At 44.7% G+C, this 22,673-nt stretch overlaps 1 protein-coding gene across 1 annotated transcript; it reads left to right on the forward strand.

Moving 5' to 3' along the window:
- Positions 1–1,578: 1,578 nt before the first annotated feature.
- CENPW (centromere protein W) lies at positions 1,579–21,237 on the forward strand. Its single transcript, XM_073335187.2, has 3 exons — positions 1,579–1,924; positions 18,446–18,559; positions 20,107–21,237. Exons 1-3 carry the CDS (start codon positions 1,835–1,837, stop codon positions 20,131–20,133), a joined length of 231 nt encoding a protein of 76 aa, XP_073191288.1. The 5' UTR covers positions 1,579–1,834; the 3' UTR covers positions 20,134–21,237.
- The last annotated feature ends 1,436 nt before the right edge of the window (positions 21,238–22,673 follow it).

Below are 22,673 nucleotides of genomic sequence, written 5' to 3' on the forward strand. Positions count from 1 at the left end.
CATGGCCCTAGCTCTGCTCTGGCATTGCAAAGCAGCCTTAATGCTGGTTTTTCTAGCTGGTGGAATAGTTTTACATTGTTTTGTTTTTGAGTGTAGTTATGTAACAAAAAAAATCTACATTTGTAAGTTACACTTTCACGATAGAGATTGCACTACGCTACTTGTATGAGGTGAATTGAAAAATACTATTTCTTTTATCATTTTTACAGTGCAAATATTTGTAATAAAAACTAATATAAAGTGAGCACTGTACACTTTGTACTCTGAGTTGTAATTGAAAGCAATATATTTGAAAATGTAGAAAAACATCCAAAAATATTTAATAAATTTCAACTGGTATTCTGTTGTTTACCAGTGTGATTAATTGCAATTAATTTTTTTAATTGCAGTTAATTTCTTTGAGTTAATCATATGAGTTAACTGTGATTAATCGACAGCCCTAATTGTAATGTTAAAACTAAGGCCTTTGTGTATTCAGGGTCTCTATATGCCTATTACATTGTAACTGCTATATGGTCTGTATCTTCTGTGTATTATGTATCTTTTATTTTGGTGCACCATTTTATTATATGATTTTTAAATGTAATTCTATTGTATTTTACTATGCTCTAAGTATTTCTTTCTTGCTTTATTAGATATATTGTAACTACTTATTTCTTTTAAATAAGTATTATTTTGTTTTGAACAAGTTCTGCTTGTGTGTGTCAATTCTTGAGCCGAAGGCTGTATCCGTGTCCTTTCAGGGTTAGCAAGACCCCTGGCAATTCCTTTAGGGCAAGTCACAACCTTATTACTCATTTGGACAGAATAAATTGCATAATCATAAGCAAATCACTCTTGGAGTGCCTGAGGTCCAAATTTTGGGGTAACAAGGGGTAATTTAACTCATCTAGATATTTGCCTAGTTTTACAACAGGCTACATAAAATGCACTAGCGAAGTTAGTACAAACTAAACTTTCCTACCATGACTTTTTTATATGGCTCTATATACTATACACTGAAATGAAAGTATAATATTTATATTCCGTTTGATTTATAATTATATGATACAAATGAGAAAGTAAGCATTTTTTTCAGTAATGCTGTGCTGTGACACCTTTGTATTTTTATGTCTGATTTTGTAAGCAAGTAGTTCTTAAGTGAGGTGTAACTTGGGGTACATAGAACAAATCAGACTCCTGAAAGCAGTACAGTAGTCAGGGAAAGGTTGGAGCCACTGGGTAGGTGAGCTCCTGGCTGTAACAAGTCACTAATAACTGACTGGCACAGCTGGGGGCAGAAACTGGGCAGTGCAGGCCCTGGCACTGTTGGGTGCTCTCTGTTGCAACTCCTGGCCGGAGCTGTCAGATTGGCTTTATTTTAATGGCTGTGACTGAACGATGTGCAGCAGGGGAGAAGAACTCCCCTGCCCCACTGACGGAGCAAGTGCAACCTCCCGCTCTCCCTGCCACAGCGCGCCTCGGCTAAGGCTGCGGGAACTAAGACGTCCGTTCTGAGGCGGGAAGGAAGAAGAGGAGGAGGAGGAGGAGGAGGAGGATCCTGGAGCGGGCGGGGGGAGGCAGCGCACGCGCTACTTCCCGCAGCCCAGCGGCGCGCGCTTAGCCTTAAAGTTTGGAGGCAAAGGGGAGGAGCCTTCGCCTTCACTGTTGCGGGCGGGCGCGTCAGCAGGAGTCTTGGTGCGGCTGCGCGGCGGTTGAGCGGCGGATTCGAACGGTCCCGGGGCTGGCGGGGACAGGAAAGGGCGGTTGGACCCGCGCGTGAACGACCGGCCCCTCCGCGCGCTGCGCTCTCGGCTCCCCGGGGGCTGTAGCCTGCACGGCGGTGGCGGGGAGGATGAAGCGAGCGGCGCCCCGCAGCACCCTGCGGAAGCTGATAAAGAGACACAAGCCCCAACTTCGTCTGGCGGCCAACGCCGACCTGCTGGTGAGGGGAACCGAGGGGGGAGCCCCCGGGGGCTGGGCTGGGCTGGGACAGGGCGGGAGGGGGCTGAGGGATCTGCGCAGGCGCGAACTCCTGCCCCTGACAGACGAGCTCCCCTCCTCCTGCGGCAACGGCTCTGCAGCGTCCAAATACCAGGCCGCGACGGGGGTACGGCACCAGCTGCCCGGGGGCGGCGGGGGGGGGGCACGCTGAGGGTAGGTCACCCTAGTGCGAGGGGATGTGGGGCTGCGCCGCCTTTGGGGGTGTGGTTCCCCCCCCCCCCCCAGGATATGTGACTGGTCCCTAGTTGCTCTGCAGTTTTGGCTCACTGGAGAGTTGAGCTGCCCCTGCCCCGCTTGTGTGTGTGGGTCCAGGTGGCTTCTGGGCACGGGGACGTGAGGTCAGTAGAGGTGCATTACAAGGTACTACACTCCTCAGGGACACCAGGTTGACCATCATATTGTTAATATTTAGGCTTGAAAGGATTCGATTTTATTGGTAAATGGTTGATTTCACTGTAGCACACAGAACCCCATGAAAAGATATTTCTGTGACTAATAATCGATATTTGCAGATGGGCAAAGTAAGAAAAGTGCTACTTGACAATTTTATTTGATTTAAGGATATATACTTTGCATAGTTTAACATGTGATAACTTGTGTTTTAATGGCAATAATACTTTATTTTTTTTAAACTCAGGGCAGGTATACTTAAAATGCTGCATTGGCTACAGTTGCGCCACTGTAGTGCTTAAGTGAAGATGCTCCTATGCTGATGGGAGAGCTTCTTCTGTCGACCTAGTTAATCAGTCTCCACAGGAGCAATGTTGTTGTGAGAAAAGCTCTCCTGCTGACATAATGCTATCTACACATGGGGTTAGATTCGTATAACTATGTTGCTTAGGGGTATGGATTTTTCACACCCTTGAGTAACCGTTATACTGATATAAGTCTGTAGGGTGACCTGGCCTCAGTGTCTACTGTCATTAAATTGTCTGAGATCCCAATAATTTCCTGCAACTATGAACATATAAATTGATAAAATTGAAAAAATGCTTAAAAAGTGCATCCAATGAAGTGAGCTGTAGCTCACGAAAGCTTATGCTCAAATAAATTTGTTAGTCTCTAAGGTGCCACAAGTACTCCTTTTCTTTTTGCAGATACAGACTAACACGGCTGCTACTCTGAAACCTGTCAAAATAAATATTGATATTATCCATCAAAATTATAAATAAAAATCATATTCTGCCAAGCCTGTTTTATTTTGCAGTTACCTCTACAGGCTGATCAGATCCAGACCTCTTTGTTACAGGTACTGTATATATAGTAAATGACAGACCCTGCCTCCAAAGAGTGTACAATCTAAAAGAAATAACAGATTTAATGAAAGGCTAAGCAGGCTGGTCTTTGAGGGAAATAGGGTGACACTAAGAGGATATAGGCAATTTTTAGCCAATCAGAAGGAGTAATTGCAGTTTCCCACCTGCCTAGTTCTTATCATATTGCAGTTTTCCATATGTATTACAGCAAAGGTGAGTTTAGCCATCAGTTAGTAACCATATGGTTATTTGGCCAACTTTTGAATAAATAACATATATAACTGGTGGTTGGAGAGTATAGATGCTATATTTTGGAAATGGGGACTTGGGATAAATGAGTGTAATGCTGTGGTGGACTGTCAGGTAACTGAATGTTGGTTAATAACAGAGATGCACTGCATGTATGCATCTTAAATTGTGCATTTTCTGGTAAAGACACCTGAATAACTTAGGCCTCAAATTGAGCGATGGAGTGCATTCATAGAATCATAGAATATCAGGGTTGGAAGGGACCCCAGAAGGTCATCTAGTCCAACCCCCTGCTCAAAGCAGGACCAATTCCCAGTTAAATCATCCCAGCCAGGGCTTTGTCAAGCCTGACCTTAAAAACCTCTAAGGAAGGAGATTCTACCACCTCCCTAGGTAACGCATTCCAGTGTTTCACCACCCTCTTAGTGAAAAAGTTTTTCCTAATATCCAATCTAAACCTCCCCCACTGCAACTTGAGACCATTACTCCTCGTTCTGTCATCTGCTACCATTGAGAACAGTCTAGAGCCATCCTCTTTGGAACCCCCTTTCAGGTAGTTGAAAGCAGCTATCAAATCCCCCCTCATTCTTCTCTTCTGCAGGCTAAACAATCCCAGCTCCCTCAGCCTCTCCTCATAACTCATGTGTTCCAGTCCCCTAATCATTTTTGTTGCCCTTCGCTGGACTCTCTCCAATTTATCCACATCCTTCTTGAAGTGTGGGGCCCAAAACTGGACACAGTACTCCAGATGAGGCCTCACCAATGTCGAATAGAGGGGAACGATCACGTCCCTCGATCTGCTCGCTATGCCCCTACTTATACATCCCAAAATGCCATTGGCCTTCTTGGCAACAAGGGCACACTGCTGACTCATATCCAGCTTCTCGTCCACTGTCACCCCTAGGTTCTTTTCCGCAGAACTGCTGCCTAGCCATTCGGTTCCTAGTCTGTAGCTGTGCATTGGGTTCTTCCGTCCTAAGTGCAGGACCCTGCACTTATCCTTATTGAACCTCATCAGATTTCTTTTGGCCCAATCCTCCAATTTGTCTAGGTCCTTCTGTATCCTATCCCTCCCCTCCTCCCAGTTTAGTATCATCCGCAAATTTGCTGAGAGTGCAATCCACACCATCCTCCAGATCATTTATGAAGATATTGAACAAAACCGGTCCCAGGACCGACCCTTGGGGCACTCCACTTGATACCGGCTGCCAACTAGATATGGAGCCATTGATCACTACCCGTTGAGCCCGACAATCTAGCCAGCTTTCTACCCACCTTGTAGTGCATTCATCCAGCCCATACTTCCTTAACTTGCTGACAAGAATACTGTGGGAGACCGTGTCAAAAGCTTTGCTAAAGTCAAGAAACAATACATCCACTGCTTTCCCTTCATCCACAGAACCAGTAATCTCATCATAAAAGGCGATTAGATTAGTCAGGCATGACCTTCCCTTGGTGAATCCATGCTGGCTGTTCCTGATCACTTTCCTCTCATGCAAGTGCTTCAGGATTGATTCTTTGAGGACCTGCTCCATGATTTTTCCAGGGACTGAAGTGAGGCTGACTGGCCTGTAGTTCCCAGGATCCTCCTTCTTCCCTTTTTTAAAGATTGGCACTACATTAGCCTTTTTCCAGTCATCCGGGACTTCCCCGGTTCGCCACGAATTTTCAAAGATAATGGTCAATGGCTCTGCAATCACAGCCGCCAATTCCATCTAGTAATTTGAAGCGTACTAGGCACCAGGATTTCCTGGGTTCTTTTGTTCTCTATGTAGAACAAGTACATTTGGAAATACTAGGTGGAGTCAAACAACTGGATAGAAGTCAGACATCTACAGCTGAATTTTCAGAAAACGGGGGTTAATAGAGTTATGCTGAGGCTGAGAGGTATGGATGTTTTGGCGACACTACTTGTTCTAGCTGTAGAGATGGGATGATCGCATAGGAAGTGTTTGCCATCTAAGGATCCTCCTATCTTGGCTGGTTAATCAGACTTTATGGGAGCTCGTGCCAGTAGCACAAAGCTGCCCTCATGCACAGAAGTATCTGGGTCTAGTGTTTGGGATGAGAGTTGAATACTTTTAACCAGATTTGGAAGTGCTTTTCACTTTTTTTGTTCATAAATGAATTATTTACTTTAGTGGTGTAGGATTTTTGTTTACTTTCACATATATAATTGAAGGAGAACAAAGTGTCTGAATGCAGCAGTGAAAATTATATACATGCACAAAATGTTTCACTTAAATTCAAAATCTGTTTTATACGTTAAACATGGCATTTGGCAGCATTTCTGAGGCTGGGATTTAGTGTATTTGAAGCTAGATCTAGATATACAGTACCAAATAAAAATAGAAATAATCATGTAGAAATAGCTATAGCCCATAATGTTGTATTTTCAGGGTATGTCTACACTACGAAATTAGGTCGAATTTATAGAAGTAGGTTTTTTAGAAATCGGTTTAATATATTCGAGTGTGTGTGTCCCCACAGAAAATGCTTTAAGTGCATTAACTCGGTGGAGTGCTTCCACAGTACCGAGGCTAGAGTTGACTTCCAGAGCGTTGCACTGTGGGTAGCTATCCCGCAGTCTCTGCTGCCCATTGGAATTCTGGGTTGAGATCCCAATGCCTGATGGGGCTAAAACATTGTTGCGGGTGGTTCTGGGTACATATCGTCAGGCCCCCGTTCCCTCCCTCCCTTCCTCCGTAAAAGCAAGGGCAGACAATCGTTTCGCGCCTTTTTTGCTGAGTTATCTGTGCAGACGCCATACCACGGCAAGCATGGAGCCCGCTCAGCTCACTGTCACCGTATGTCTCCTGGGTGCTGGCAGACGCGGTACTGCATTGCTACACAGTAGCAGCAACCCATTGCCTTGTGGCAGCAGATGGTGCAATAGGACTGGTAGCCGTCATCGTCCTGTCCGAGATGCTCCTGGTCGCCTGTGTGAGGTCGATCAGGAGCGCCTGGGCAGACATGGGCGCAGGGACTAAATTTGGAGTGACTTGATCAAGTCATTCTCTTTAGTCCTGCAATCAGTCCTATTGAACCATCTTATGGTGAACAGGGAGGCGGTATGGATTGCTAGCAGTCCTATTGCATCATCTTCTGCCGGGCAGGCAAGAGATGAGGATGGCATGCAGTCCTTCTGCACCGTCTGCTGCCAGCCAAAGATGTAAAAGATAGATGGAGTGTATCAAAACAAGAAATAGACTAGATTTGTTTTGTACTCATTTGCTTCCCCCCCACCCCCCCATCTAGGGGACTCATTCCTCTAGGTCACACTGCAGTCACTCCCAGAGAAGGTGCAGCGAGGTAAATCTAGCCATGTATCAATCAGAGGCCAGACTAACCTCCTTGTTCCAATAAGAACAATAACTTAGGTGCACCATTTCTTATTGGAACCCTCTGTGAAGTCCTGCCTGAAATACTCCTTGATGTAAAGCCACCCCCTTTGTTGATTTTAGCTCCCTGAAGCCAACCCTGTAAGCTGTGCGTCAGTCGCCCCTCCCTCTGTCAGAGCAACGGCAGACAATCGTTCCGCACCTTTTTTCTGTGCGGACGCCGTACCAAGGCAAGCATGGAGGCCGCTCAGCTCACTTCGGCAATTAGGAGCACATCAACCACCACACTCATTATCCAGCAGTATATGCAGCACCAGAACCTGGCAGAGCGATACCGGGTGAGGAGACGACGTCAGCGCGGTCACGTGAGTGATCAGGACATGGACACAGATTTCTCTGAAAGCATGGGCCCTGCCAATGCATGCGTCATGGTGCTAATGCGGCAGGTTCATGCTGTGGAATGCCGATTCTGGGCTTGGGAAACAAGCACAGACTGGTGGGACTGCATAGTGTTGCAGGTCTGGGACGATTCCCAGTGGCTGCGAAACTTTCGCATGCGTAATGGCACTTTCATGGAACTTTGTGACTTGCTTTCCCCTGCCCTGAAGCGCATGAATACCAAGATGAGAGCAGCCCTCACAGTTGAGAAGCAAGTGGCAATAGCCCTGTGGAAGCTTGCAACGCCAGACAGCTACCGGTCAGTTGGGAATCAATTTGGAGTGGGCAAATCTACTGTTGGGGCTGCTGTGATGCAAGTAGCCCACGCAATCAAAGATCCGCTGATATCAAGGGTAGTGACCCTGGGAAATGTGCAGGTCATAGTGGATGGCTTTACTGCAATGGGATTCCCTAACTGTGGTGGGGCCATAGACGGAACCCATATTGCTATCTTGGCACCGGAGCACCAAGCCGCCGAGTACATAAACCGCAAGGGGTACTTTTCAATAGTGCTGCAAGCTCTGGTGGATCACAAGGGACGTTTCACCAGCATCAACGTGGGATGGCCGGGAAAGGTACATGACGCTCGCATCTTCAGGAACTCTGGTCTGTTTCAAAAGCTGCAGGATGGGAATTTCTTCCCAGACCAGAAAATAACCGTTGGGGATGTTGAAATGCCTGTAGTTATCCTTGGGGACCCAGCCTACCCCTTAATGCCATGGCTTATGAAGCCGTACACAGGAAGCCTGGACAGTAGTCAGCAGCTGTTCAGCTACAGGCTGAGCAAGTGCAGAATGGTGGTAGAATGTGCATTTGGACGTTTAAAGGTGCGCTGGCGCAGTTTACTGACTCGCTTAGACCTCAGCAAAACCAATATTCCCACTGTTATTACTGCTTGCTGTGCGCTCCACAATATCTGTGGGAGTAAGGGGGAGACGTTTATGGCGGGGTGGGAGGTTGAGGCAAATCGCCTGGCTGCTGGTTACGCGCAGCCAGACACCAGGGCGGTTAGAAGAGCACAGGAGGGTGCGGAACGCATCAGAGAAGCTTTGAAAACCAGTTTCATGACTGGCCAGGCTACGGTGTGAAAGTTCTGTTTGTTTCTTCTTGATGAAACCCCCCGCCCTTGGTTCACTCTGCTTCCCTGTAAGCTAACCACCCTCCCCTCCTCCCTTCGATCACCACTTGCAGAGGCAATAAAGTCATTGTTGCTTCACATTCATGCATTCTTTATTCATTCATCACACAAATAGGGGGATGACTACCAAGGTAGCCCAGGAGGGGTGGTGGAGGAGGGAAGGAAAATGCCACACAGCACTTAAAAAGTTTACAACTTTAAAATTTATTGAATGCCAGCCTTCTTTTTTTTTGGGCAATCCTCTGTGGTGGAGTGGCTGGTTGGCCAGTGGCCCCCCCACCGCGTTCTTGGGCGTCTGGGTGTGGAGGCTATGGAACTTGGGGAGGAGGGCGGTTGGTTACACAGGGGCTGTAGTGGCAGTCTGTGCTCCAGCTGCCTTTGCTGCAGCTCAACCATACACTGGAGCATATTGGTTTGATCCTCCAGCAGCCTCAGCATTGAATCCTGCCTCCTCTCATCACGCTGCCGCCACATTTGAGCTTCAGCCCTGTCTTCAGCCCGCCACTTACTCTCTTCAGCCCTCCACCTCTCCTCCCGGTCATTTTGTGCTTTCCTGCACTCTGACATTATTTGCCTCCACACATTCGTCTGTGCTCTGTCAGTGTGGGAGGACAGCATGAGCTCAGAGAACATTTAATCACGAGTGCGTTTTTTTTTTTCTTTCTAATCTTCACTCGCCTCTGGGAAGGAGAAGATCCTGTGATCATTGAAACACATGCAGCTGGTGGAGAAAAAAAAAGGGACAGCGGTATTTAAAAAGACACATTTTATAAAACAGCGGCTACACTCTTTCAGGGTAAACCTTGCTGTTAACATTACATACATAGCACATGTGCTTTCGTTACAAGGTCGCATTTTGCCTCCCCCCACCGCGTGGCTACTCCCTCAACCTTCCCCCCTCCCTGTGGTTAACAGCGGGGAACATTTCTGTTTAGCCACAGGCAATGGACTCCTCTGAGTGTCCCCTGAAGAAAAGCACTCTATTTCAACCAGGTGACCATGAATTATATCTCACTCTCCTGAGGATAACACAGAGAGATAAAGAACGGATGTTGTTTGAACGCCAGCAAACATACACTGCAATGCTTTGTTGTACAATGATTCCCGAGTACGTGTTACTGGCCTGGAGTGGTAAAGTGTCCTACCATGAAGGACACAATAAGGCTGCCCTCCCCAGAAACCTTTTGCAAAGGCTTTGGGAGTACATCCAGGAGAACTGCGAATGCCAGGGCAAAGTAATCCTTTCACATGCTTGCTTTTAAACCATGTATAGTATTTTAAAAGGTACACTCACCGGAGGTCCCTTCTCCGCCTGTCGGGTCCAGGAGGCAGCCTTGGGTGGGTTCGGGGGGTACTGGCTCCAGGTCCAGGGTGAGAAACAGTTCCTGGCTGTTGGGAAAACCGGTTTCTCCGCTTGCTTGCTATGAGCTATCTACAACCTCATCATCATCATCATCTTCTTCGTCCCCAAAACCTGCTTCCGTGTTGCCTCCATCTCCATTGAAGGAGTCAAACAACACGGCTGGGGTAGTGGTGGCTGAACCCCCTAAAATGGCATGCAGCTCATCATAGAAGCGGCATGTTTGGGGCTCTGACCCTGAGCGGCCGTTCGCCTCTCTGATTTTCTGGTAGGCTTGCCTCAGCTCCTTCAGTTTCACGCGGCACTGCTTCGGGTCCCTGTTATGGCCTCTGTCCTTCATGCCCTGGGAGATTTTGACAAAGGTTTTGGCATTTCGAAAACTGGAACGGAGTTCTGATAGCACGGATTCTTCTCCCCAAACAGCGATCAGATCCCGTACCTCCCGTTCGGTCCATGCTGGAGCTCTTTTGCGATTCTGGGACTCCATCATGGTCACCTGTGCTGATGAGCTCTGCATGGTCACCTTCAGCTTGCCTCGCTGGCCAAACAGGAAATGAGATTCAAAAGTTTGCGGTTCTTTTCCTGTCTACCTGGCCAGTGCATCTGAGTTGAGAGCGCTGTCCAGAGCGGTCAGAATGGAGCACTCTGGGATAGCTCCCGGAGGCCAATACGTCGAATTGTGTCCACAGTACCACAAATTCGAGCCAGCAAGGCCGATTTAAGCGCTAATCCGCTTGTCAGGGGTGGAGTAAGGAAATCGATTTTAAGAGCCCTTTAAGTCGAAATAAAGGGCTTCATCATGTGGACGGGTGCAGGTTTACATTGATTTAACGCTGCTAAATTCGACCTAAAGTCGTAGCGTAGACCTAGTGTAGGGCTAAGGAACTGCCTTCAAGTCACTTGCTTAAAACAATATAGGGCACACTCAATGCTCAGAATGTGATATTAAACTAATCATTCTTGCAAAAATTTTGTTAAAAATACCTCCTGTTGTAAGGAGGAGCAATTTGTTTCTCCTGTGTTTTAGAAGGTCCCAGGGTGGTGATCATCCATATGTGATACTCTTGACAACTCTTTTGGCTACTGCTGATACTTTCTAGCAATAGCAACTTCTGTGAATTAACAAGTAAAAACACAAACAGTTGATAGGCCTGGATGTAAATTGGACTCTGGTAGAAAGAGCACATGGTATAACTGTCTTTTTCCTAATAAGATTTGACAATTGTGTTCTGGCTTTTCTATCTCAGTCAGTATTTGTGGCTTGTCTTTTCCCAGAATGACAGCATAATTTAGGGAGGTAGGTTGCACATTCCAGATATGAAAAGAACTGTTAGGTAGTTCCTAAACTAGACTAAAGGCTAGGTTCACAAAAGAACTTAAGCACATAACTGCCACTTCAGGTGTCTAAATCCCAGTATCAGGTCCTACTGGGATTCACAACACCCTGCTCAGCTGCCACCTCGCCCATAGGTGCCTAAATTTTTACAGTAAAAGTTCCCTTGGTGCCTGTGTTTCTGCCTGCCTTCCCGCGCACTGCAGCCCCATGCTCGGCTTCCAGACACCTAAGCCCCAGAGTGATGCAGGAACTGAGGAAAGATAGTTGTTCCTCTGTGTAACTTGCCTGTGGGGCCTGATCTGGTAAGTCTGCTCAGAACTTGGCTACTGGATCAGACCCCCTATAGGTGAGCTTGCACAAAATGTCTGGGCATGAGAGGAAGAGGAGTAGGACCTGCATCATAACGTTTAGCCTGGTGATTAGGGTACTCATCAGAGATATGGGGGATTCCCAGGTCAAGTCCACCTGGTGGAAAAAGGGATTTGAACAGGGGTCTATCATTCTCAGGGGAGGGTCCTAACCATTGAGCTATGGGATATTCTGAGAGGGAGCTCCCTCTCTCTCTCCTGTTGAAGCTTTTGCCACAGGTGTCTGGCGAATACAGTCTTGGGCTGGGGGCTGCGGTGGCTGAGCCCACTCTGCAATCACCCTTCAGCAGCGGCTCCTGCCCTGTGGGGCTGGGCTTGGCTGCCTGCTCCAGCCCATTGGCTCTTCCAGCTTGTAGATTGGGAAGAGCCTGCCACAGCATCATCTGGCATGTGTTTCTGCACACAGGTGGGGCCCCATCCCCCATGACTAGGGTGACTGGGTGTCTGGTGTTCAGCTGGAATACCTGGTTGTAAAGGGACCCTGGTGTCTCCGGTCAGCACCGCCGACCGGGCTGTTAAAAGTCCGGTCGGCGGTGCTGTGGCGCTCAGGCAGACTAGTCCCTACCTGTCCTGGCTCTGTGCTGTGCCCTGGAAGCGGCCATTGGGTCTGGCCCCTAGGTGGAGGGGGGAGCACACGAGGCTCTGTGCGCTGCCCTGCCCCAAGCACCAGCTCCGCACTCCCATTGGCCGGGAACTGCAGGCAATGGGAGCTGCGGGGGCGGTGCCTGTGGACAAGAGCAGTGTGCACAGAGCCACCTGCCACGCCTCTGCCTAGCAGCTGGTCCTGATGGTTGCTTCCAGGGTGCAGCGCGGTCCGCGGTGCCAGGACAGGCAGGAAGCCTGCCTTAGCCCCCTGCTGCGCCACTGACTGGGAGCTGCCGGAGGTAAGCCCGTGACCCAACCCCCTGCCCCAGCCCTGAACCTTCCCCAACCCCGGAGCCCCATCCTGCACCACAAACCCCTCATACCTGGCCCCACCCCAGAGCCTGCACCCCCAGATGGAGCCCTCAGCCCCCCTGCACCCACCCCACAGCCCCCTCCCACATCCTGAACCCCTCTGCCCCCAGCCAGAGCCCTCACCCCCCCTGTACCCCTACCCCTTGCCTCCACACTCCAACCCCCTGCCCCAACCCAGTGAAAGTGAGTGAGGGTGGGGGAGAGCGAGCCACTGAGGGAGGGGGAATGTAGTGAGCAGGTGCAGGGCCTTGGGGAATGGGGGGGTAGGGTGTTCGGTCTTGTGGGATTAGAAAGTTGGCAACCCTACCTGTGACACTCAGACCCTTCTGGGTGCAGCTGGATGCAGGGACTCAGGATTTCTCCTCTCTCTCCTGGGACTCTCTTTATTATTCCCTCCCCTCCCCCCTTGACCCCATTACCTCAGGATCCCCAACTTCCCCTGAGACTCTCCCAACCCAGTTCCCTCAGGATCTCCCCTGGGACTCTCATCTCATCCCATCCCAGTGAACTTCATCTTGATCCCCAGCATGGGGACTTTGCTCTCCATGCCAGCCCCATCTCCTCTTCTTGGGAAATCTCCAGAATCTCTACTAGGATAGATATGACCCACTTCCTTGCTGAGGCTCTCTGGAAGCCAGAGCTCTTCTGCCCCCTGGCTTTAGACGTGGCTCCCAAGCCTCCCCACTTGATGGAGTCTCCTGCAACTGGCGTTTTTCAAATGTCAGCCTTCTCAGGAAGCGCTGCTCAAGAGCTAGTGCCCCGTGCCACAACTGAGGAATCTAGCTCCACCTTCTGAGCGTCCAGCATGCAGGTGGGGCCCTCCCCCAGGACACACATGCCCGCCCTCTTCCTGGCTTTGGTGCTGCTGGATGCAGGGCTTCACCTGCTGAACCTGGCTGTACATATGGGTGATGGAGTAGCTCAGAAAATGATAAAACAAAGAGAAGTGGGTGGATGGCTGCGTCCACTCTAGCCTTGCCAGCCACTGCTGTTTCTCTGTGACAAAATAGTGAAAGATTTGGCAAGAGAAAGAACTCATGAGAGTGACTGTAACATAATGGTTAGAGCACTCATCTTGGAGGTGGGAGGACCCAGGATCCAGTCACCCTGCTCCAATGACTTTTTTTTTAAATTATTTATACGCAGCAGAACAGCTTCAGAAGGAGAGAGTGAGGGAGCGCCACTTGAGCATATTCTGTAGTCCAGTGGTTACAGGCACTCGCCTGAGAGGTGACAGATCCCTGCTCAAATCCCTTCTCCTCCTCAGGAGGAGAGGGTGTCTCCCACATCCCAGGTGAGTATGTCCGTGCTAAAAGTTATGAAGGAGAGCCTTTCTTGTTCTCTCACTCCCCCAGCTTCTTGCAAAAATGGCATAGTCATGTAACTCAGATTGCTAACCAGAGGTAGGTGCCTAGCCTTGGATGCCTATCTGAGAGAGAGGCAGAGCTTAACATACACCCCTGGGTTTGGCATCTTCTGTTGGCTAGTTTAGGTGAGGCGTCTCTTTCCTGCATCATCTACCTTCTACACTCACTACATGCCAGAAGTATAGTAAAAGCATATGGCAGTCGGTTTTTCAGCTGTCCAAGAGGGCTTGGACCTTTTGTAAGGTCTCAAGTTGTGGAGCTCCAGGCTCTCCTCCAGTTTGAGGTAATGGGAGAAGAACAGTACCCTATTTGACTGCTTTATTTTAGAACCACAGACATGTATCTGAATTATAAAAACCACCTCAGATATCATCCTGCCCTCCCAGTTTGCAGTATTGGTGCTGAATCTTAAGAAATAGATCTTTCATTTCAGATATATCCTCCACTGAACAGCTTAAGGCACACCGGCAGGACAATGTGAAGAAGCTCATACTGATTCTTTCTATACTTTTTCCTTGGGGTAAAATGGAGGAGTTTACTCTTTAATGCTGCCATTTTGGCAGCTTCATGCCTACAAATATTTTTCTGATTAATGGGAGTTCAGTGTATTATAATGCAGGGTCATTGTTGCAATGAGTAGTGTAGAATTTTGTCTTATATAGTACCTTTTCCGCTTGAGACGTACTAGTATAATATACAAGTGACTGGATGAAATGTGTATGCTTAGGTACTTAGCAATAACTCACTCACCTGCTTGGACATTTCCATCAGTTTTATTGAGGGGATCACTTTTTTGCTTTTTTCCATTCCACTTGCCTTGGCCTAGTCCCTTTAAATTATTTTTGAAATATTTGTTATTTATCTGTTTTATTGAGGAGCACTCTGATTTTACTGACACTGGTATGTATTTTTTAAATTCATGATTGCAGGGGAAAACTTCTGAAACCTTGGAAAACATTGCTATTAAAAATAGAATAATAAGAACACAGCTGGTCAGAGAGAAAAGCACTCTTTAAAGCTGACTTTCAAATGAAGATTTTTACCTTTTGATGCTACAGTAGAGTATAGATGTCAGCAGAACAAATTCATTTTTCAATTACTTTAAGAATTTAAAGTGTGGAAAATTTGTGTAGTTACCCTTTTCCAAAAGTCTAATCCCCATGTTGATATGTTCAATAATCCAGGTTCTTATGCTGAACATTATTTTAGTGCCACTGTTTGAATGTTTCAAATAGTCTCTGCATGAGTAGTTAAAATTTTTTAATCAGATTAAAAATGGCTTTGAGAGTTTGCCAGGCAAACCTGCACGAATGTCTGCTTTTTATATAGTACATATATTTATATAAAAATTGGCATGATTTGGACATATCTGTTGCATATTAATACTTCTGTAGTTCAGCAGATTAAAAAATTTCATCCATGTGGTATGCTAGCATTAAAAATATGCTTGTTCTCAACAGTAGATTCTCTGTGTGTATTGTATGTCTATTACCAAAGTATTTCCAGTAAATAAACTCTGAATTATATATTTTTCTTGTTATAATTTTCTAGCTTTGCAGAACAGATATTGAGAGAAATAAGCAAGAAATGGTTTTTGCATGTTTTATGATGACATGATATGAATGAAATATAACTTAATAGCATATTCCAGGGGTCTTTTCTAAACGTTCTGATTGAGAATAAATTGTAGATTTTATATAAATCACATAAATGAAAGATTTTCTCTAATCATAGAATCATAGAATATCAGGGTTGGAAGGGACCCCAGAAGGTCATCTAGTCCAACCCCCTGCTCAAAGCAGGACCAATTCCCAGTTAAATCATCCCAGCCAGGGCTTTGTCAAGCCTGACCTTAAAAACCTCTAAGGAAGGAGATTCTACCACCTCCCTAGGTAACGCATTCCAGTGTTTCACCACCCTCTTAGTGAAAAAGTTTTTCCTAATATCCAATCTAAACCTCCCCCACTGCAACTTGAGACCATTACTCCTCGTTCTGTCATCTGCTACCATTGAGAACAGTCTAGAGCCATCCTCTTTGGAACCCCCTTTCAGGTAGTTGAAAGCAGCTATCAAATCCCCCCTCATTCTTCTCTTCTGCAGGCTAAACAATCCCAGCTCCCTCAGCCTCTCCTCATAACTCATGTGTTCCAGTCCCCTAATCATTTTTGTTGCCCTTCGCTGGACTCTCTCCAATTTATCCACATCCTTCTTGAAGTGTGGGGCCCAAAACTGGACACAGTACTCCAGATGAGGCCTCACCAATGTCGAATAGAGGGGAACGATCACGTCCCTCGATCTGCTCGCTATGCCCCTACTTATACATCCCAAAATGCCATTGGCCTTCTTGGCAACAAGGGCACACTGCTGACTCATATCCAGCTTCTCGTCCACTGTCACCCCTAGGTCCTTTTCCGCAGAACTGCTGCCTAGCCATTCGGTCCCTAGTCTGTAGCTGTGCATTGGGTTCTTCCGTCCTAAGTGCAGGACCCTGCACTTATCCTTATTGAACCTCATCAGATTTCTTTTGGCCCAATCCTCCAATTTGTCTAGGTCCTTCTGTATCCTATCCCTCCCCTCCAGCGTATCTACCACTCCTCCCAGTTTAGTATCATCCGCAAATTTGCTGAGAGTGCAATCCACACCATCCTCCAGATCATTTATGAAGATATTGAACAAAACTGGCCCCAGGACCGACAATCTTTTCTCTTGTAAATGAAACCTGTTAGGGTAAAATGCTTATTTTAAAATTCAGCCGTTAGAACTTAAGAAATGGCCATACTGGGTCAGACCAAAGGTCCATCTAGCCCAATATCCTGTTTTCCGACAGTGGCCAATGCCAGGTGCCTCAGAGGGAATGAACGGAACAGGTAATCAAGTAATCCATCATCCCCTGTCGCCCATTCCCAGCTTCTGGCAAACTTTTAACTTTTAAAATACCATTGACCATCTATCATCCTATATCAGTTTTAAGCTAGTCACTTAGAATAAAACCTCTGCAGTGGGAAATAAGTGTGTAGTGGGACATAATATGAACTCAAATGTGTATACGTTTATAGTTGAAAACTTAAAGACCCATGTCTGCCCTTGATCCATGACCACATTTCCATTGTTGTCAATGGACATTACACATGGGGGTCAAGAGCAGTGTATAATAGTCTTAATTGTGCTGTATTAAGATTACAGGAGTGGGTTTACTCAAGTAGCCCATTGAAGATAATGGGGCCACTTGTGAGTAAATGTTTTTGGGATTAGGCCTCTGGTGCAGGTTGTGTTAAACTGTACAATCTGTAGTTTAGTTTCTCCTTTCTTTTCCTCTTTCCTTTGAAAACTGAGGCACTACATTTATCAAGAGATTAATTTTTAATCACCTGTCTGGCACTTGCATTTTTATGATTTTAAGAAGCTATTTGTTTTGATAGCCGTTATTCCATTCATCAGTGGGGTATATTCTATCCTGTGTTTGAGATCTGCTTGGTGCAAGAAGATGTGGAGGAGTTTGAGGGAGTCTGTTATGGCTCCCTTATTCTGTATGTTTAAATTAGATTATGTCTACACTCTCACTTCTGTCAGTATAATTTATGTCGCTTGGGATGTGAAAAAGCCACTCCAAGCAACATAAGTTACACCAACCTGAGCGCTGGTGCGGACAGCACTATGTCTGCAGGAGAGCTTCTCCCACCGCCAAAGAGCTTCTCCCTCCTACCACTTCTCGCGGTGGCTAGAGTAATTAAGCCTATGGGAGAGCTCTGTCCCCTCAATTTAGAACAGCTACATTGGAGAGTTTACAGCAGCGCAGATGCGTTAGTCCAGCTGCGGCGCTGTAAACTCTCTAGCGTAACCATAGCCTGAGGGTTGAGTACTGATGGAGCAGAGCGCTGCCCTTTCCTTAATGTCGTCTGTAATATGGACAGGGTGTGAGGGATCATTGCATTTGACCTAGGAGATAGTTGCTGCTGCTTTGCACTGCAGGATTGGAAATGAGAGTCTTGGACTAACATACGGGAAGAATTTCCCAAACTAGTTTGTGGACCATACTTGGTGATGGCAGGAAGGAGTTAACTGGTCACATGGTACTAATTGCTCCTTCCCCCCGCAATTCCTAAAGAATGGTTAAATAAAGAAACACTGTCTCTGAAAATAATTGTAGGTAAATATTCAGCACAAAGTGAGAGGGCTCAAGGGTGATTCATAAAATCTAAACTAAGTCCAGGTTTTTTTAGTTACCGACAAACTAAATGAGTACATGGTTTGAACCTAAAGGCGTAACTCCTAGTTGTAGACAGGATTTTTTTTTTTAGGAAACTGTTGGGAAACACCAAAGTATATTCTGTAGGACCAAGTATTATGCCTGCAGGTGTATCTGTGGCTTTTTTTTAGTACAGACACTTTTTAAAAGTTTGGCTAAATTGAAGCTGTGTGTGCAGGAAATTTTTGGGGGCAAGAAATGTTCAGGGCTAGAAAATTAAACTGTAGCTGAGTAATAGGGTTTTCTTGAAAACCCTTCACAGGAATTATTTCGCTGCATCTTTTGAAGTAAAGGATTCATGCCCTTTTAAAAATAAAGTATTTGCTAAATCCATATAAATGATTGACAGTTTATAAGCATTTTGTTGGAAACCTATTTCACTGCATTGGTGTTTTGTTCTTCAAAGGTGCATTTGAACTTCTTACTGTTTCTCCACCGATTAGCAGAAGAAGCCAGGGCAAATGCTTTCGAGAACAAGAGTAAAACAATTAAATCTGAACATACCATGGTGGCAGGAAAGGTAATAAAATTAAAGTTGAAATTTCTCTCTCCCTTTTTTTGCTTAAACACTTAATATTAAAGGTTTATAGATAAGGTCGCATTGTTACTATACAAAAGCCAGGATATACAACAGTAAAGATTTCTAGAGCAATGCTATCTTTGCTATGTTTTTTATATATAAACAAAACATTTTAAAAAACCCACTTCAAAATATATTAATCCTCCGGAACCTTAACAATAATAAAAAAATCAGTGTTGTAAAATTCACTACAATAACATCAAATAAACTGCCCGCACATTAACATATTCCCCATCTCTTTCCATAACTCCAAATTTAAAAATTTTCCAAAACAAAGACCATAATTTCCCTGCCCTTCAGTGTCTCGAGTGTGGGGAGTGATGAAAATCTGGACTCTTCCAGACCAAGAATGGGATCAAGTTCCAGAGTGGAGGAGTGTTTGTGGAAAATGCTGTTATATCAAGGGAGCTGTAGGTATAGTGGCTCTGCTGATCTTAACTGCAACAATACATGTGGGTCTGTTACCAGTGGGGAGGTGAGGAATATCATCTTGAGCCCAGGCTAAGCAGGTGGTCTGAGAGAGCTTCACAAGTAGATTGCATGAAACAACAAAAAGCAGTTTAAGACAAACATCCGGAGAGGGCATCTGATGCTCCTTCCAATCCTAGACCCCCACTTGTTTCTCTCTCTCCCTGGACCCTGCCCTGTTTCATTTAGGCAAGGGAATTCCTGAGTGGAGTGTGGGAGAGGAACACTTGGAAGTGTAAGGCCTCATCCAAAACTCCATCTCTTTCAGATGCTGAGTCATCCTTGCATCTACCTTAGTAGGACTGGACAAAATGGAAAAATGATGCCATGCAGCTTTAACATATTGGAGGCCCAGCACCCCATGCATATTAAATTTTCTAGTCCTATTTTTCTTGTAAAATATTTGCTGGATATATTAATGCTAATATATTTAATACAAAATATAGAAGATGTGCAGTGTGGCCCTGTTAAATATTGTGGTTACAATCTTGTGCATTTCTAACCTTTTAACTGTGCAGTCTTAATATTATTTAAATATCGTTGCTCTTCTATTTTTTTAAGTGAAAAGATGGAGAAAGAAGAAATTGCCTCGTTTTAATAATGTTAACACTTAAATGGTTCTCAGTCGGGCTGAGAAGTGAACTTCTTAATTTAAACTCTAAACCAAAAAATGCCCATTCAAAAGTTTTGGTGCCCTTTTCATAAATTAAAAAAAACCCCAATATGAAGCATTACAAACAAAAATCAACCCATAACAGCAGTAAAAGCACAAGATGTTATAAAATGTGATATCTAGATATAATGGGGTCAGAGCCTTAAGGGATGTGGTGAGAGCTTTGAAGAACTATTGACACTTCTGGGTGGTCTCTAGAAAACATTTGTTTTGGAAAGTTTTTTGCTTTTGAAGTTGCATTTTGTCTAAAGTATGTTCTGTGATATGAATTTCAATATGACTGATTTTGTTTGAATAACAGTGGGCATATAAGTAATGATGAATATACTTTCTTTCACTTTCACAGGTTATCTTAAAGAAGAGCAGAGGCTAGGAAATCAAGAAGTACTCTCTAATCCTGCTTGCTTTACCAGTGTATTTTTATTAACTCTTTAGTATCATGGCTAGGATCCTCAGTTGGTATAAATAAGCATAATTTCATTGAAGTCAATACATCTACACTGCTTTACCTTTGTTGAGGAATTGGACTTATGTTCTTAAGAAACATCCATGTTTACATGTGATGTGCATTCCTTTATACATGAGTCTCTTACCAAAGCACAAGGCAAACACTTGTGGTGAAGGTAATTATTATTATTTCTTTTTATAATGTAAGTTTTCGGTTGCATCTTCAACTAAAATACTGGGAAAAGCCTATAGCATTTCCCTTCCATGTGCTTACGGTAGTTGTATTCCTAATATATTAATCATTCTAAGAGAGACTTATTAATGAGGAGTTTACGCTAAATGTCAGGTTAGTTTTTGTTATAGCAGCAAAATGTTGGCTTTTTAAAGAAGACTGACAGTCTGAAAATGTTGCATCAAATATCTTGGTTTCAGATTGTTTATAAATATCTAGTTTCAGAGCCTTAATTCTTGAAATAATTTTAAAGAACAGCACAAGTTACTTAAATAAACCTTCTATATTTTTTGGGACTGGTAATGGGATATGGAACCTTTATTTTTAGATGGTGTCCTGACTTCTCCCAAAATTGCTCCATTGACTGTCCTGTGGTTTACATCAAATGAGCTGATGGTCTTAATTTAGGTCCTTGTGGGCAGGTGCACTTCATAAAAACAACCACTACAACTGACATCAGTTGCTGTGCTTGAAGTTAGACCTAGAAGCGGCATCAAGGATCAGCTAGGCATGGATACTATGCTGCTCTCTGCCTTCATTTCTCTGGGTTGAATCTCAGTGGTGTGTGGATATGGTGTATATATTTTACGTATATAGTGCTTCAATTTCAAGTGTCTAGAATCCTTATGAAACTAAACTTTTAAAAATGTAGACTTGTATCTTTTTCTTTTGTGTTGCTTTGTGATTTATGTAATATTCGTTAACAGTGCTTCATGTGTGCATATCAGTTAATTAATTTTTCATTGAACAGAAAAAAATAAAGACTTTTTATACAATGTGGTCATGTTGAATTGTCTTATACTGTTAATATGTTAACAGGACTCAAAGTATGCAAAGATAAATCAAACAGGAATTTTACCAAATGAAAATATTCAGATCTATTTAAGCAAATTGTAGTAAAATTTAAATCCAAATGCATAAACTGTACAAATAGCATGCTTCTTTCTATATTTTAAATCCTGCATTCTAGTATAATTTGGTGTATTCTTATGGCAAAATATCTAAACTGCTTTTCAGGGGTGTTTAAAAGTTTTATCCATAACAGTATACAGAGAGGGGAGATGAATTCTTTGTGGTTCAGTTATTTCCTTTTGTGTTCTTGCTCTTCAGTACCATTAGCTTGTGGATGGGGAGAAAGATGGGAGAGATGCTATGTGGCTCTCCCTCTACCATTCAACTTTTCGCCTGCCCCAGTGCCACAGAGAGAGACTCTTCTCTGCTCTGGTACCACCAGCTGAGGATGGAGATGGGAAGAGGAAAGATGGACTCCCTCTTGCCTTACCAACTTTCAGTACCACTAGCTGGCGGGTGGGAAAAGAAGGTGCTCCAGTGCTTGGACTCATCTCTCTCTCCTTTTCCTCTCTTTTATATTCACACCCACAATGAAAGTGAGGGGGAGGATGTGTAGGAGAGGGAAAGCTGAGGAGACAGTAAGTCATGAAGGAAGCAGAGGGAATGAATGGAGGGATATTGATCCAGTATGCCTTAGAAAGACCTTAATAGAAAAGATCTAAGTCAAAACTAAGTTTTCTAGTATTTTGTCAGCCGATGTATCTTTTGCCTACCATCAGGACAGCCTTCCCTGGGTGCAGTTCAGAAGATGATAGTTATTTGCAAAACTAGTGCACTTGAATCTCCGCCTAACCCCTATATACTAGCAAATTTTGATACTCTGTTGTATAGTTAGGTTGTTTAGAGTCAAATGTGCACTTTTTATGTTTGTTTGTCAGGCAGAAATGGTATGAAGTATTGTAAGAGGCTATATTCATATATAATGTAGAAAAGATACTCTATTTTGTGGTGGTTGAGAAATTATATGAACATATAATTAAGTTACTGTAATAAATATGCACAAAAGCAAGAGTTAAGGTTACAGGAACAACTTTAACAATGACATTTCCTACTTTTTGAATACTTAGTTGTACAACTATCTTTACATCCTCTTAAAATACTTTTGTGTATGGAGTGTCCTAGGGTTTTGTAAAAGCTAAATCTGTTTCATTCTCTAGAGTCCGGCTTTTGAAGCACTGCTGGCTTGCAAATATTGCTAGTGGTGCATAGAAATTCTATAAATTGGAAACAATCTGACTGAACATGCGTAGGTTCTGTCCCAGGCATATTAGGGAGGACACAGGAAGAAGCCACTCTCTTACAAAGCCTAGTAGCTTCTCTGCCAGGAAGACAAGGCAAACTCTTACAATTTTTTACCCTTTTGAAGCACTGTTCAATGTCCC

Source organism: Lepidochelys kempii, chromosome 3 (assembly GCF_965140285.1).
Source record: "Lepidochelys kempii isolate rLepKem1 chromosome 3, rLepKem1.hap1, whole genome shotgun sequence".
NCBI lineage: Eukaryota > Metazoa > Chordata > Testudines > Cheloniidae > Lepidochelys > Lepidochelys kempii.

Excerpts from the sequence above, each read along its gene's own strand:
- CENPW (XM_073335187.2), top strand. The coding sequence starts at position 1,835 with ATGAAGCGAGCGGCGCCCCGCAGCACCCTGCGGAAGCTGATAAAGAGA. Across the intron at positions 1,925-18,445 it reads CGGCCAACGCCGACCTGCTG|GTGCATTTGAACTTCTTACT; the intron begins GTGAGGGGAACC and ends TGTTCTTCAAAG. Across the intron at positions 18,560-20,106 it reads ATACCATGGTGGCAGGAAAG|GTTATCTTAAAGAAGAGCAG; the intron begins GTAATAAAATTA and ends TCACTTTCACAG.